The sequence below is a fragment of the Bombina bombina genome, chromosome 8 (assembly GCF_027579735.1).
Source record: "Bombina bombina isolate aBomBom1 chromosome 8, aBomBom1.pri, whole genome shotgun sequence".
NCBI classification, from domain to species: Eukaryota; Metazoa; Chordata; class Amphibia; order Anura; family Bombinatoridae; genus Bombina; species Bombina bombina.
In genome coordinates this window covers 56,221,392-56,235,419 of record NC_069506.1, presented here as the reverse complement: position 1 = coordinate 56,235,419, position 14,028 = coordinate 56,221,392, and the positions used below count along the sequence as shown (strand labels likewise).

General features: G+C 37.9%; 1 protein-coding gene across 1 annotated transcript in view; it reads right to left on the bottom strand.

Moving 5' to 3' along the window:
• The window catches only part of DNAJC11 (DnaJ heat shock protein family (Hsp40) member C11), a 524,045-nt gene extending 514,306 nt beyond the window's left edge, over positions 1-9,739 (bottom strand). The window contains exon 1 of the mRNA XM_053690381.1: positions 9,595-9,739. Coding sequence (XP_053546356.1) covers positions 9,595-9,666 — 72 coding nt within the window. The 5' untranslated portion in view covers positions 9,667-9,739. The remainder of the gene's footprint in view (positions 1-9,594) is intronic.
• Between the last annotated feature and the right edge of the window lie 4,289 nt (positions 9,740-14,028).

Here is a 14,028-nt window from a genome sequence, read left to right as displayed (position 1 = left end):
GAAGAAAGCACCCCAGCACAGCCCTAGCACCCCCATGACAAAATTCGCAATATAGTTCTTATAAAGCGTATAAAAAATTATTAAACCCCTGCTCATTTCTGTTTCTTCACTAAAACTGCAGGTCATTAAAGATGCTGAGATATTCATATCTTCCTAATATCAGAATGAGTTACTGATATAAATCACAAGCTTGCACAGAAAACGAGATTTATAGCAAAACAATATACATATATACTATAATGCGTCCGTCGGTGTCACCAGTTGTGCACGCATCCCTCAAAGGAATGTTGGCTGCGCGAGGCAGCCAAAAGAATCCACCTAGATGCAGCTAGGGAAACAAAGCCTTAAAAACAAACAAAAAACAAAAACATGCAACCGCCCGCAAGAAATAAAAAAAAACTAACGCCTGAACGATGTATAACATAAAAACTTAACTTCCTGGTACAAAGTATTAACAAACATCGAAATCCCCAAACATTGCAAAATAATAAAGTAATAAACCCCTAATCCGCAAATAACAATTAAAATATTAACCATCTAAACCGCCAACCCCCCTACATCGCAATAAACCTAATTAACCCCTAAACCTCCACATTGCAATAAACCTAATTAACCTATTAACTCCTAAGCCGCCAACCAACCCACAATGCAAATAACTATTTTAATTACTAAGCCCCTAACCTAACACTCCCTAAATTAACCCCAATACTAAGTTACACTTAAATAAAACCTAACATTAAATTACAAAAAATATCTAAAATTACAAAAAAATAAAGCTAAAATTCCAAAAAATAAAAAAACAACTCTAAAATTACAGTAAAGAATAAACAAAATTATCAAAAATAAAAAAATTAAACCTAATCCCTATGAAAATAAAAGCCCCCCAGAATAAAAACACCCCCTAATCTAAACTACCAGTAGCCCTAAACAGGGCCGGTTGTAGGGCATTGCCCTAAGTTAAACAGCTCTTTTACATTTAAAGAAAATACTAAGTACCGCCTAACAGTAAACCCCCCCCCCATCCACCAAACCCCCCCAAAATATAAAAAAAACTAACACTAAAAAACTTAAACTACCCATTGCCCCTAAAGGGGCATTTGTATAAGCATTGCCCTTAACCCCTTAATGACCACAGCACTTTTCCATTTCCTGTCCGTTTGGGACCAAGGCTATTTTTACATTTTTGCGGTGTTTGTGTTTAGCTGTAATTTTCCTCTTGCTCATTTACTGTACCCACACATATTATATACCGTTTTTCTCGCCATTAAATGGACTTTCCAAGATACCATTATTTTCATCATATCTTATAATTTATTATAAAAAAAATTATAAAATATGAGAAAAAAATGGAAAAAAACACACTTTTTCTAACTTTGACCCCCAAAATCTGTTACACATCTACAACCACCAAAAAACACCCATGCTAAATATTTTCTAAATTTTGTCCTGAGTTTAGAAATACCCAATGTTTACATGTTCTTTGCTTTTTTTTGCAAGTTATAGGGCCATAAATACAAGTAGCACTTTGCTATTTCCAAACCATTTTATTCAAGATTAGCGCTAGTTACATTGGGACACTGATATCTTTCAGGAATCCCTGAATATGCCTTGACATGTATATAATTTTTTTTAGAAGACATCCCAAAGTATTGATCTAGGCCAATTTTGGTATATTTCATGCTACCATTTCACCGCCAAATGCGATCAAATACAAAAAATCGTTCACTTTTTCACAAACTTTCGGTTTCTCACTGAAATTATTTACAAACAGCTTGTGCAATTATTGCATAAATGGTTGTAAATTTTTCTCTGGGATCCCCTTTGTTCAGAAATAGCAGACATATATGGCTTTGGCATTGCTTTTTGGTAATTAGAAGGCCGCTAAATGCCGCTGCGCACCACACGTGTATTATGCCCAGCAGTGCAGGGGTTAATTAGGGAGCTTGTAGGGAGCTTGTAGGGTTAATTTTAGCTTTAGTCTAGTGTAGCAGACAACCCAAAGTATTGATCTAGGCCCATTTTGGTATATTTCATGCCACCATTTCACCGCCAAATGCAATCAAATAAAAAAAAAAGTTCCCTTTTTCACAAACTTTTTGTTTCTCACTGAAATTATTTACAAACAGCTTGTGCAATTATGGCATAAATGGTTGTAAATTTCTCTCTGTGATCCCCTTTGTTCAGAAATAGCAGACACATATGCTTTGGCGTTGCTTTTTGGTACTTAGGCCGCTAAAATGCGCATCACACGTATTATGGCTAGCAGTGAAGGGGTTAATTAGGTAGCTTGTAGGGAGCTTGCAGGGTTAATTTTAGCTTTAGTGTAGAGCTTAGCCTCCCACCTGAAACATCAGACCCCCTGATCCCTCCCAAACAGCTCTCTTCCCTCCCCCACCCCACAATTGTCCCCGCCATCTTAAGTACTGGCAGAAACTGCCAGTACTAAAATAAAAGCTATATTTGGGCTTTTTTTAAAAAAAAGAAAAGGCATATTTACATATGCTGCTCTGTAGGACCCCCCTTTAGCCCCCAACCTGACTGATCCCCCACCAAACAGCTCTCTAACTCTCCCCCTCTGTCTTAATGGCCGCCATCTTGGGTACTGGCAGCTGTCTGCCAGTACCCAGTTTAGAATAAAATTGCTGATTTTTTAATTTTTCCCCTTTTCTGTAGTGTAGCTCCCTGCCCCCTCCTAGATACCTTCGATTTATATTTTTTTTCAAATTAAAATACCCCTTTCTCAAACTTTTATATACAGTTCTATTTTCTGTAGTGTAGCGTTCCCACCCGCTCCCCGCCCCGTGCACGCACCCGCCCGCGCGCTCCGTGCGCGCCCCCATCGGCCCCTGCCCCCGATCCCGCCCCCCCTCTACATTACCCGGCCCATCGATGGCCGCCCCACCCACAACGATACCGGCCATCGATGTCCGGTGCAGAGAGGGCCACAGAGTGGCTCTCTCTGCATCGGATGGCCATCTAGAGTTATTGCAGGATGCCTCCATATTGAGGCATCACTGCAATAACCGGAAAGCAGCTGGAAGCGAGCAGGATCGCTTCCAGCTGCTTTCCACACCGAGGACGTGCAGGGTACGTCCTCAGGCGTTAACCGCCTTTTTTTTGAGGACGTACCCTGCACGCCCTCGGTCGTTAAGGGGTTAAAAGGGCAATCAGTTCTTTTACAGCCCATTAAATCCCTAATCTTAAAAATAAAAAAAAATAAAAAATCCTAACAACCAAGCCCCAAATAGGTACTCACCAGTCCTGAGGTCCGGCGGAGGTCTTCTTCCAGGCGGCTCCATCATCTTCTATCTTCATCCAGAGCGAAGGCGGCGCGGAGTTGCGGAGCTGGCTTCCCCGATGCACGGATCCTCAGCGGCGGCAGTCCTCAGCGGAATGGAGGATCCTCTTCATACGATCGTCCGTCGCACACTGAGGATTGAAAATTTCAGCCAATAGGAATGCAAGTTACAACAAATTGAATGTGATAACTTGCATTCAATTTTCAGTGTATGCTGGAGATCGGATGAAGAGGAGCCTCCACGCAGCTGAGGATCGCCGCCACTGAGGACCACCGCTCCGGATCCGCGCATCAGGGAAGACCGCTCCACACCGGATGAAGATAGAAGATGATGGAGCCGCCTGGAAGAAGACCTTTACCGCCGGACTTCAGGAACGGTGAGTACCTATTTGGGACTTAATCTTTATTTTGGGGGGGTTGGTTGGGTGGGGGGTTTTACTGTTAGGGGGTAATTGGTAAAAAAAAAATAAGTAAAATAGCTGTTTAACTTAGGGCAATGCCTACAAAATGCCCTTTTAAGAAATATTGGTAGTTAAGTATTAGATTAGGGGGTGTTTTTATTTTGGGGGGATTTTTTAATTTTTATAGGGGTATTAGTTTAGGTTTAATTTTTTTATTTTATATAGCTTTGTTTATTTTTTTCTGCAAGTTTACTTTTTTTATTTTTTGTAACTTTAGCTTGGGGGTTTGTATTATTTAAACATAGACTGCCCTCTGGCCAGGTTTATCGCCTAGTATTACAGTATATAAAACCGTGTTTTCCAAATAAAACATCAGCTAGATGGCATTATGAAGCAGCCGGGAGGGGACAGATTTAACCTTTGCAATATTATAACATTTTCTGTTATCTAGAAATGTTACTAAACTATCCTAAGCACAAAATAACTGCATAACTTGAGATAATTTGTGCAATTAAAGGGACACTGAACCCAATTTTTTTCTTTTGTGAATCAGATACAGCATGCAATTTTAAGCAACTTTCTAATTTACTCCTATTATCAATTTTTCTTCCTTCTCTTGCTATCTTTATTTGAAAAAGAAGGCATCTAAGCTAAGGAGCCAGACAATTTTTGGTTTAGAACCTGGACAGCACTTGTTTATTGGTGGGTGAATTTATCCACCAATCAGCAAGAACAACCCAGGTTGTTCACCAAAAATGGGCCAGCATCTAAACTTACATTCATGCTTTTCAAATAAAGATATCAAGAGAATGAAGAAATTTTGATAATCTGAGTAAATTAGAAATTTGCTTAAAATTGAATGCTGTATCTGAATCACAAAAGAAAAAAATTGGGTTCAGAGTCCCTTTAACATTAAAATAAAAAAGAAGCTAATTTTAGCTTTATATTTGCATACATTTTAGCTGGTTAGTCAGTAAAATCAGCAAGGTAATGTACCCATTAAATAGGTCATGGAGAGGACATTTAAAAAAATATATATATACACACATACATACACACACACACAGTATATATCTCTCGACATAGAGCAAATGCACTTTCTGGATTTAAATAACAAAACACTGTGAACTTGATATCTATCTATCTTAGGGATGCAGAAGTTAAGCAAATAACCTATCCCCATAATAAATACTAATATCAATATCACCATTAAGTGAACAACCCCCCACACTTCCGGGATCTGCAACTTCTATTAACCACCAAGATTGCAATTTCCCATAGGAACAGGCCACCTGAGGTCTTCTTAAAGAGAGAGTTTTGTTTTTATTAACTATGATGTATCTATTGTACCTGTATATAGTACAGCAAAATCAGCTGGAACTTAATAAATGAAGAATAGTAATGCTTTCGATTATTGCTGAACATGACTGCAACATGAAATGTGCATGTGTACTTATGTCAGCAACCAAGTGCATGGGTGCAAATAAACGCTTATTACTTAGGATGTTACATTTCTAATAAATAAAAAAGGACACTGTATTTATTATTAGACATGTGCGTCATTTAGACCATTGATGCCAAAAACACAAAATAATGAAGGTATCTATATTATACTAATATATAATTTAATAAAAACTGAACCAAAATTATAACGTAGTCTAGTTAAAATGATTGTAAAAAATGAATTAATTAAAGCCCAGTATTTTAAAAAAATACTTACCTTTTTGTTACGGTAAACAGACTGTCAATCCTCCGCCTGCATCACCAACTGTATTTTGAATATTGATGACGAATCCGGCTTCCTCCAATCATTGCGTGCCCCACGAGCTGGACACCAATGGGAGCACGCAATGATTGGAGGAAGCCGGATTAGTCATCGATCTGCAAAATACAGAAAAAGATGCAGGCAGAAGATCGGAGATCTGTTTACCGTAACAAAAAGGTAAGTTTTTTTTTTTTTTTTAAAAAGCATGTTTGTAAAGTTTAATGAATTAAGTGCCCCTGTTTTCAAGAGTATTTTTAAATACTGGGCTTTAATTGATTAAACTTAAAGGGACACTATACCCAAAATTTTTCTTTCGTGATTCAGATAGAGCATGCATATTTAAGCAACTTTCTAATTTACTCCTATTAGCAATTTTTCTTCGTTCTCTTGCTATCTTTATTTAAAAAAGGAGGCATCTAGACTTTTTTTTTTAGTTCAGTACTCTGGACAGCACTTTTTTATTGGTGGATGAATTTATCCACCAATCAGCAAGAACAACCCAGGTTCTTCATCAAAAATGGGCCGGCATCTAAACTTACATTCTTGCATTTCAAATAAAGATACCAAGAGAATAAAGAAAATTTGATAATAGGAGTAAATTAGAAAGTTGCTTAAAAATTTCATGCTCTATCTAAAACAAAAGAAAAAAATTGGGTTCAGTGTTAACAATCACTTTAACCCCTTGAGTGCTAATGACAGCTCTGAGCCGTCGCAGAGTTTCCCACTCTGGTGCTAATGACGGCTCAGAGTCGTCGCTAGCACTCTCCCACCTTGAGGGAGATATGGGGGCTCCCACCCGCTCCTACCCCGGCGATCGGGTCTGCATAGTGACAGGCATCGCCGGGGCTTCACGTTATGCGCTGTGACGTCACTCTCAATAACGTGATGACGTCACCGCGCAACTTTATTTATACTTAACAATGTTAAGTATAGGAGCCGGGGGCATGCTGCTTAGAAGCCTGTATCTCAGGCATCTAAGCAGCTACAGACCCCCAAGACCCACCATTGGAAAGGTAATCGTCTTTCCAACAGTGTAAGTCTTAGGGATCTGGAAAAAAAAAAAAAGTAAAAAAAATTTGTTCAAAAAATAAACATATTAAAAAAAATTTTAAAAAATCTTAGCACCCAGGTGGGAAAGTGCTTAGCACTCAGAGGGTTAAAAAGGCCTCCCAGCTTGAAAATCAATTCTATTTTGCTAGCAAGTTTGTTTCTAAACAAATTCCCTTTTCTTACTTTATACATGAAGGGACAGTAAAGCATATTCTTTATATATAATCGGATTATGTTTTAAACAATAAATTACATATGGTTAACTTTTGCATTTTCACTGTAACAAATACAATTTTGTATTACTTATAATGCCCACAGCATCCACATCCTATTGTATCCATTACCAGACCTTGTAAAAAGTAAAAATGTATATTTATTATTGCCAAAATAAACGTTACCCATATATAACTTATTGTTGAAACAAAATCATAATATTAGCTAAACAAGATATGCTTCACTTTCCCATTAACCCCCTACAAAGGAGTGAAAACACATAGTCAAAGCCAGGTGTATTCATGTGAAACTCATAATAGGATACCCCAGTCACTGGACATATCCTCATCTGAAAAAGCAGGTTTCCCCCCCCCCCGAAGCACAAATTTGACTGTGTGTTTAACCCCTTTACGGGGGGGGGTTGGGTTAAACACATACTAAAAGAAGAGACCATTTTATTTTTATACAGAAATATTCTTTGAAGTTACAAAAGAGAGCTCAAAAATAATACTACAGTGTGAGTTGTAACTAACTGACAGTCAAATAATTTGCATAATAATTCCTAGTTTCTTGCACCAGTCTCAGAGTTTAAATAAAAGCATGGAAATAATTCTGTCACCGAGAGATAAGCTATATGGGTGTTTTGTGAAACTAAGATCTTTTACTCCTGTAAGCCTGCAGCAAGCAGACAACTGCAGAGAACATGACACAAAACATATTATTCTGTATTTTGCAAGAAAACAGGCAAACAATGATATGCAGTACATTTATAGACTGAATTATGACAAAAAAAATAATGTAAACTTTGAGCATAACACTGCAGCGCTATTCAGCTGCCAAAGGTTAAATTAAAGGGACACGAAACCCAAAATGTTCTGTCCATGATGTAGATTGAGCAAACAATTTTAAACAATGTTCTAGTTTACTTCAATTATCAAATTTGCTTCATTCTTGTGGTATCCTTTGTTAAAGGAGAAGCACTACTATGAGCTAGCAGAACACGAGCAAGTCAATGACAAGAAGCATATATGTGCAGCCACAACAGCAGCTAGTTCCTAGTAGTGCACTGCTGCTCCCGAACCTACCTAGGCATGCCTTTCAACAAATGATACCAAGAGAACAAATGTAATAATATAAATAAATTGGAAAGTTATGTAAAATTACATTCTCTATCTAAACCATGGAAGTTTAATTTTTACTTTACTGTCCCTTTAATTTACATTTAAATTCTCATTTACATAAAATCATAGATTCTAACAGCTGATAAGAACCAGAAGGCATATCTAGTCTGCCTATGCATTGTGGAATTACCTAACAGTATTTGTTCTTACCACCTCTATTGGAAGTCAGTTCCATGAAACCCCCACCCTTTCCTTAAGGGACATTTAACACTTTAAGATGGTAATATAAAATGATAAACTGCATATAAAACAGCAATATACTTTCATTGTTTATTCCCCCCCCCTTTCCTTTTTATTTCATTCTGACAAACATGTGCTTTTCAGTTCCTATTAGACGTGGAAGTGCAGAACACATATTCCACAGTCACTGGCTGCACACTAGTGACTTATATATAACTGTCTCTAATTGGCCGCAGTAGAGAAAGCAACTTAAAGGGACAGTCAAGTCAAAATTAAACTTTCATGGTTCAGATAGGGCATGCAATGTTAAATAACTTTCCAATTGACTTTTATCATTAAATTTGCTTTGTTCCCTTGGTGGTATTTTTGAAAAGCTAAACCTAAGTAGGCTCAAACTGATTTCTAAACTGATGAAAACCGCCTCTTAGCTCAGAGTATTTTGAAAGTTTTTCACAGTTAGACAGTACTAGTTCATGTGTGTCATATAGATAATATGGTGCTCAATCCCATGGAGTTATTTAGGAGTCTGCACTGATTGGCTAAACGGCATGTCTGTCAAAAGCACTGAGATAAGGGGGCAGTCTGCAGAGGCTTAGATACAAGGTAATCACAGAAGTAAAAAGTATATAAATATAACTGTGTTGGTTATGCAAAACCGGGGAATGAGTAATAAAGGGATTATCTATCTTTTTAATCAATAAAAATTCTGGTGTAGACTGTCCCTTTTAGTTACAACATGGCAGCACCCATTGCTTTATAGACACTAAAACTTTAAATTTATTTAGTTAATATTTAACAACTTATTCAACTTTAAAAAATCCATCTACATGTTATTCTCAGACTAATCTTTTCTTTGAACTATTTTTTTCTATCTGGCATTTATTTAGTGTTTAATGTCCCTATAAAGATACACTTCTGAACCTGCTACACCCTCCAAATTGAGACCTTAGCCCCTAATTACAGTGCTAAGCTTTATATGTCTAAAATGTTTGAGCTTCAGCTTTATTAAATCAATTAATAATAAATAAATGTATTCAATAATTCATAAGCACCTATGAGCTTGATTTTACAATATAGATGAATAACTTTTTTTATTATAAATCATATACAAATGTATGAATGTGATCATGCAAATGTAAATTGCTAGATGATAAACCACTGTGGAGACAAAATTAAAATAAGATTTTTTTTGTGTGGCTATTGACAATTTACTGACACTTTGACATCATTGCTGAGAGTTCAATGTGACCTGACACCCACGTGCTGCTGTGACAACTCTCCCTCCTGGCCAGGGAACGTTCTCGTCTAAAGAAACAATGAGACAGTGAGGGAAGCCAGGAACCTGGGGAGATGACAAGTAGCCAGTCTCAGTGTCACTTTCCCAGGGTCACCAGGCACATTGCACGAACCTCCGCCTGTCTCGTGCACGCCAGCGCGCTCCCACCCCCCTTGCGCACACTCAGACTTCACCAGAGGTTGAGAACACACTATATCCCTCATTCTCACCTCCCTCCTGACGTTTAATAGCGAGTAATAATCATCATTATCCAGCTCTTCCTCCATAAAGGCCGCCGCCATCTTCACAACCTTTCACCTTCGTCGTGAGACTGCAAAGAGGGGAGCTCTGTACTGAGGATGGAGGCAGGACGAGCGGCACAGCGACACCTGCAGGTTGGGAAGTGTATATTATTGAGTTCAAATGGGATCATATGCACCTAGAATTTCCCTAAAGAGACGTTTTATTTGAATCATTCATCACTGTATATTTATAAAACTTTATTTTGAGCTTTGTAAAATATTGATATGCATTTAAACCGATTGATTTATATCTTAAAAACATACTGACTCAATACAGATTGAGAAGTAGAGGTTTAGGATGAGACATATTTTCTCCACAATTTGCATCCAAAACCCTAAATACCATAGAGGGAACCTGATTGGGTGGTAAAAAGTAACACTTTTTGTGAAACTGAGTAACAATAGAGATTACCCAGATGTAATATTAATAATCAGAAAATGAACAATCTTTTAAATTTGTTTGAATACGATAGAAAAGTTGATACTTTAAAGGGACGACAAGCAAGAGCATCTTATTATTGCACTGTTGCTTGTATTTAACTGTGTGTATGTGTATATCCCTGCAAAAGGAATAAACACATAGGGACCTATGTATCAAAGGTCTTGCGGACCTGATCCGACAGTGCAGATCAGGTCCGCAAGACCTCGCTGAATGCGAAGAGCAATACGCTCTCCGTATTCAGCATTGCACCAGCAGCTCACAAGAGCTGATAGTGCAACACCGCCCCCCTGCAGCCTCACGGCCAATGGGCTGTACTCGATCGGGTTGAATTGTGGCAATTCCTGTCCGCCTGCTCAGAGCAGACGGACAGGGTTATGGAGCAGCAGTCTTTAGACCGCTGCTCCATAACTGCTGTTTCTGGCGAGTCTGAAGACTCGCCAAAAACACAGGCCCACAAGCTCCGTACGGAGCTTGATAAATGGGCCTCTTAAAGTCAACTCCAGATCAGCAATGCACTACTTGGAGCTAGCTGAACATATCTTGTAAGCCAATAACAAGAGACAGATTTGTGAACATATGGCTTTCAACAAAGGATCCTAAAGACCAGATTTAACAAAGGGGTGTACATCTTTGTCCCTGTCCGCTTGGATTCGTGTTAAGCGGGCAGCAACATGCACTTCCGGTGACGTGGAATCAGCTGTTTTACCGCAAATTCCATCACTACACATGCACTCCACCGCGTCATTACATTCCAATCTCCGCAAGTCTGTCAGATCAGCCAAGTCTAACCAAAAACTGGCTTCCTCTGCATGCGCTCCACCGCAGAACCAAACCTTCGGAACAGAACTGCTTGCAAACCACACATATATACGATGCACTGTTATTCCCCCATCATCACTATTTTTTTTTGCCTCTGCATTGGGGTTTCAAGGGGGGCTCCCCGCTGATCCTCTGCATTCACGCAAAGTGAACCTTGGGGAATGAGGTTTACAAGGGAGGCATTGCCCCCTTGAACCTACCAGGCGGAGACATAAATATAGTAAAGATGGGGGAATAACTTTGCATTGTATATATGTTTGATGCAGTGACTCGATGAAGCACATGCACACTGAGGGAATTTGCAGTGAGACAGCTGATTCCATATCACCAGAAGTGACGGAATTGGCTAATCTGAGGAGATGGCTGATCTGCTAGGACACCGGCCTGAGTGCCCACCATAAAAGTTTCCTGCTTATCTTCACATAAAAGTGGATGGGATTCTACTTTTTTAGGTTAGTGGAATTGGGATGGCTGTAGTGTTGTGAGGAGGTTTAAGCTGCCATTGTTAAGGGAGCATTCTAATTGTAATATAATGTGTGTGTTTGTGTATATACATATGTGTGTGTCTTGGTGCATATGCATGTGGGTGTATGAATGTGTGTGTGTTTGTGTATATATGTTTATACGTGTGTGGGTATATGTTTATGTATTTGTAGGTGTGTATGTACATGCATGTGTATATGTTTGTGTATATACGTGTGTGGGTATGCATGTGTTTGTGTATATGTGCATGTATGTGTGTGTATGTCTGTTTAAATGTGCATGTGTGTGCTTTTGTGTATATATAGACAAATGTGCTAATAATTCCGCTGGGCTTAGTTAGTATCAGACCACTCCTAATGAACACAACTTCCTCTATGTTGTGTTAAGAATGTGTGGCTAGAAAGTAAAGACTGTATTGGGACGGTGCGAGCAGAAAAAGGAAAGATACTCTTGTTTCAAGCCACTACATTCATACGCCAAAGAGAACATGTCAATCTAAAGGCATGTTCCCATGTGGAACATGCAGTACATGTCCTAAAGTGTGGAAAATCACGGAAATAACTGATAAATATGCAAACAGACATGCACTATCTGCTCATTTTTCTTGCACTACAGTAGGAGTCGTGTATGTCCTCCAGTGTCCATGCAAATTATTCTATGTAGGAATGACGACACGTCAGGCCAGAACCAGAATAATGGAACACAGCAGAAACATCAAAAATGCTCGCAAGGACCTGGAAAAAAACAGACAGATAACTAGTGTGGCTAAACATTTTCTCCACAAACATAACAGCAACGACTCCTTACTAAAATTTTCAGTGTTACAAAAGGCCACCCTTGGTATTAGAGGAGGCAATTTAGAACAAACACTATTGAAAATGGAGTGCAAATGGATACACCTATTAGATAGTGTCAAACCAAATGGACTCAACGATCACAACAATTATTATGTGTATCTGTAAATGAATTTTAGTGCTCTACACCTCATAATCACACTAACAAAGTAGGAGGAAACATAATGTATTTCAACAGAATCATTATATATAAGTCTCTTTTACTTTTGAGTTACTATACCATACATTCCCCATAAGACAACACATTCCTTTTAACCCTTAATCACAAATGCAGCTTGTAACTTAAAGCAATTTTTATTGTCACGTTGTCACTAGCACTTTAGGTTTATAATACCAACACACTTTAAGGTGACTAAATATAAATGGGTTTAAGTTGTTTAAAATATTAGTACACGACGTTTCCTCAAGAACAGTCTCACCTGAGGAATTAATATTCTCTACATCAATCACATCACATATTTTTCTTCCATTTCTAATCCAAACTCTATCAACCACTGTAACTTCACAACAGCTTGTAGAATAACATGATATTACCACATTTAAAAAGATTAAGTGTTTGTGCACTTCCAAAGATTTATGTTTTATTTTATTTTTTTCACTTGATCACAAATAATAGTAATGCAATTCACAATTTTGTACAAATATGTATAGGCTTTACATTTACTCCATTTAATAAACTCACGACAGACCAATGACACCACTTTTTAATTTTTATCAGTCCCTATCTTTAAAGACTGTGCTGCTCATCACAATTAAAAATGTTATGTCCTGATACATACTCCACACAAAGTAAACATAAAGGAGTGTATCTTATAGTTCACTTCCTATTTTATGTTTTTTAACGAATATTAAAAGTTTTGTGTCACCCTATTTTTAATTTTTGTCAGTCTAATCAGGTGCACTACCATATAATCGGCATTAAAATTTATCCATTCTTTATAAAATTTGTCTATGAAATTAATATTTGCAGTATGACAAACAACTTTGATTTTTATTTTATTATACAAGAGTAAATCTAGTAACTCCTAAAAACAGCATAACAACTCACATGATTCTCACATTTTCAAAGCACCAACTTAGTATCCGCTATTTCTGAGAGCGACAATCTGTATATAAGTACTGAAATTTTGTCTCCATTTCGTCAAACACACGGCAAATCTCGCATCCCATCTGAGATGATTGACATGGACCTTAGCCAATGTACAATGTTATCTGCGGCCCAATCAGGACTCTGTATTCTGGAAAACACCGGGTATAAAATACCGGATGTTAGTCGGCCCGCGTAACCCCTCTGAGGAAGCGTTAGTGAAACGCCGCGTCAGGGGTCTCCTCTTTTTTTAAACTTGCCTCACTAGTTGTTACAAATTTAAAAATAACAGCATGTAAAAAACTTTCAAACAGTATACGTAGAAGAATTTGTTAAAGTTTGGTTGCTAATGCTGACTACAGTTAATTGAATCATAGGGTGGTTTTGTTACTAAGCAGGCATGCTCTGTGGTGGAATGTCTTAACGACATATAGGATATCTGTTACAATTTAACTCTGATAAGGCATTTGAAACTCAGTAATCGGTTTGATATAAGTTTTCATTTAGTAAATACTGTTTACAGCCTTAGGTGTCAGTCCTTCTCTGACAGGATTAAACAGTTAACAACAAACGCTTCTATAAACCAGCTTTTTATTTAAGCCCCTAAAATATATAGGGCTACACAGTGCTTTAGAAATAATAATACAATCTACATATGACCGTAATATAAAGACCAT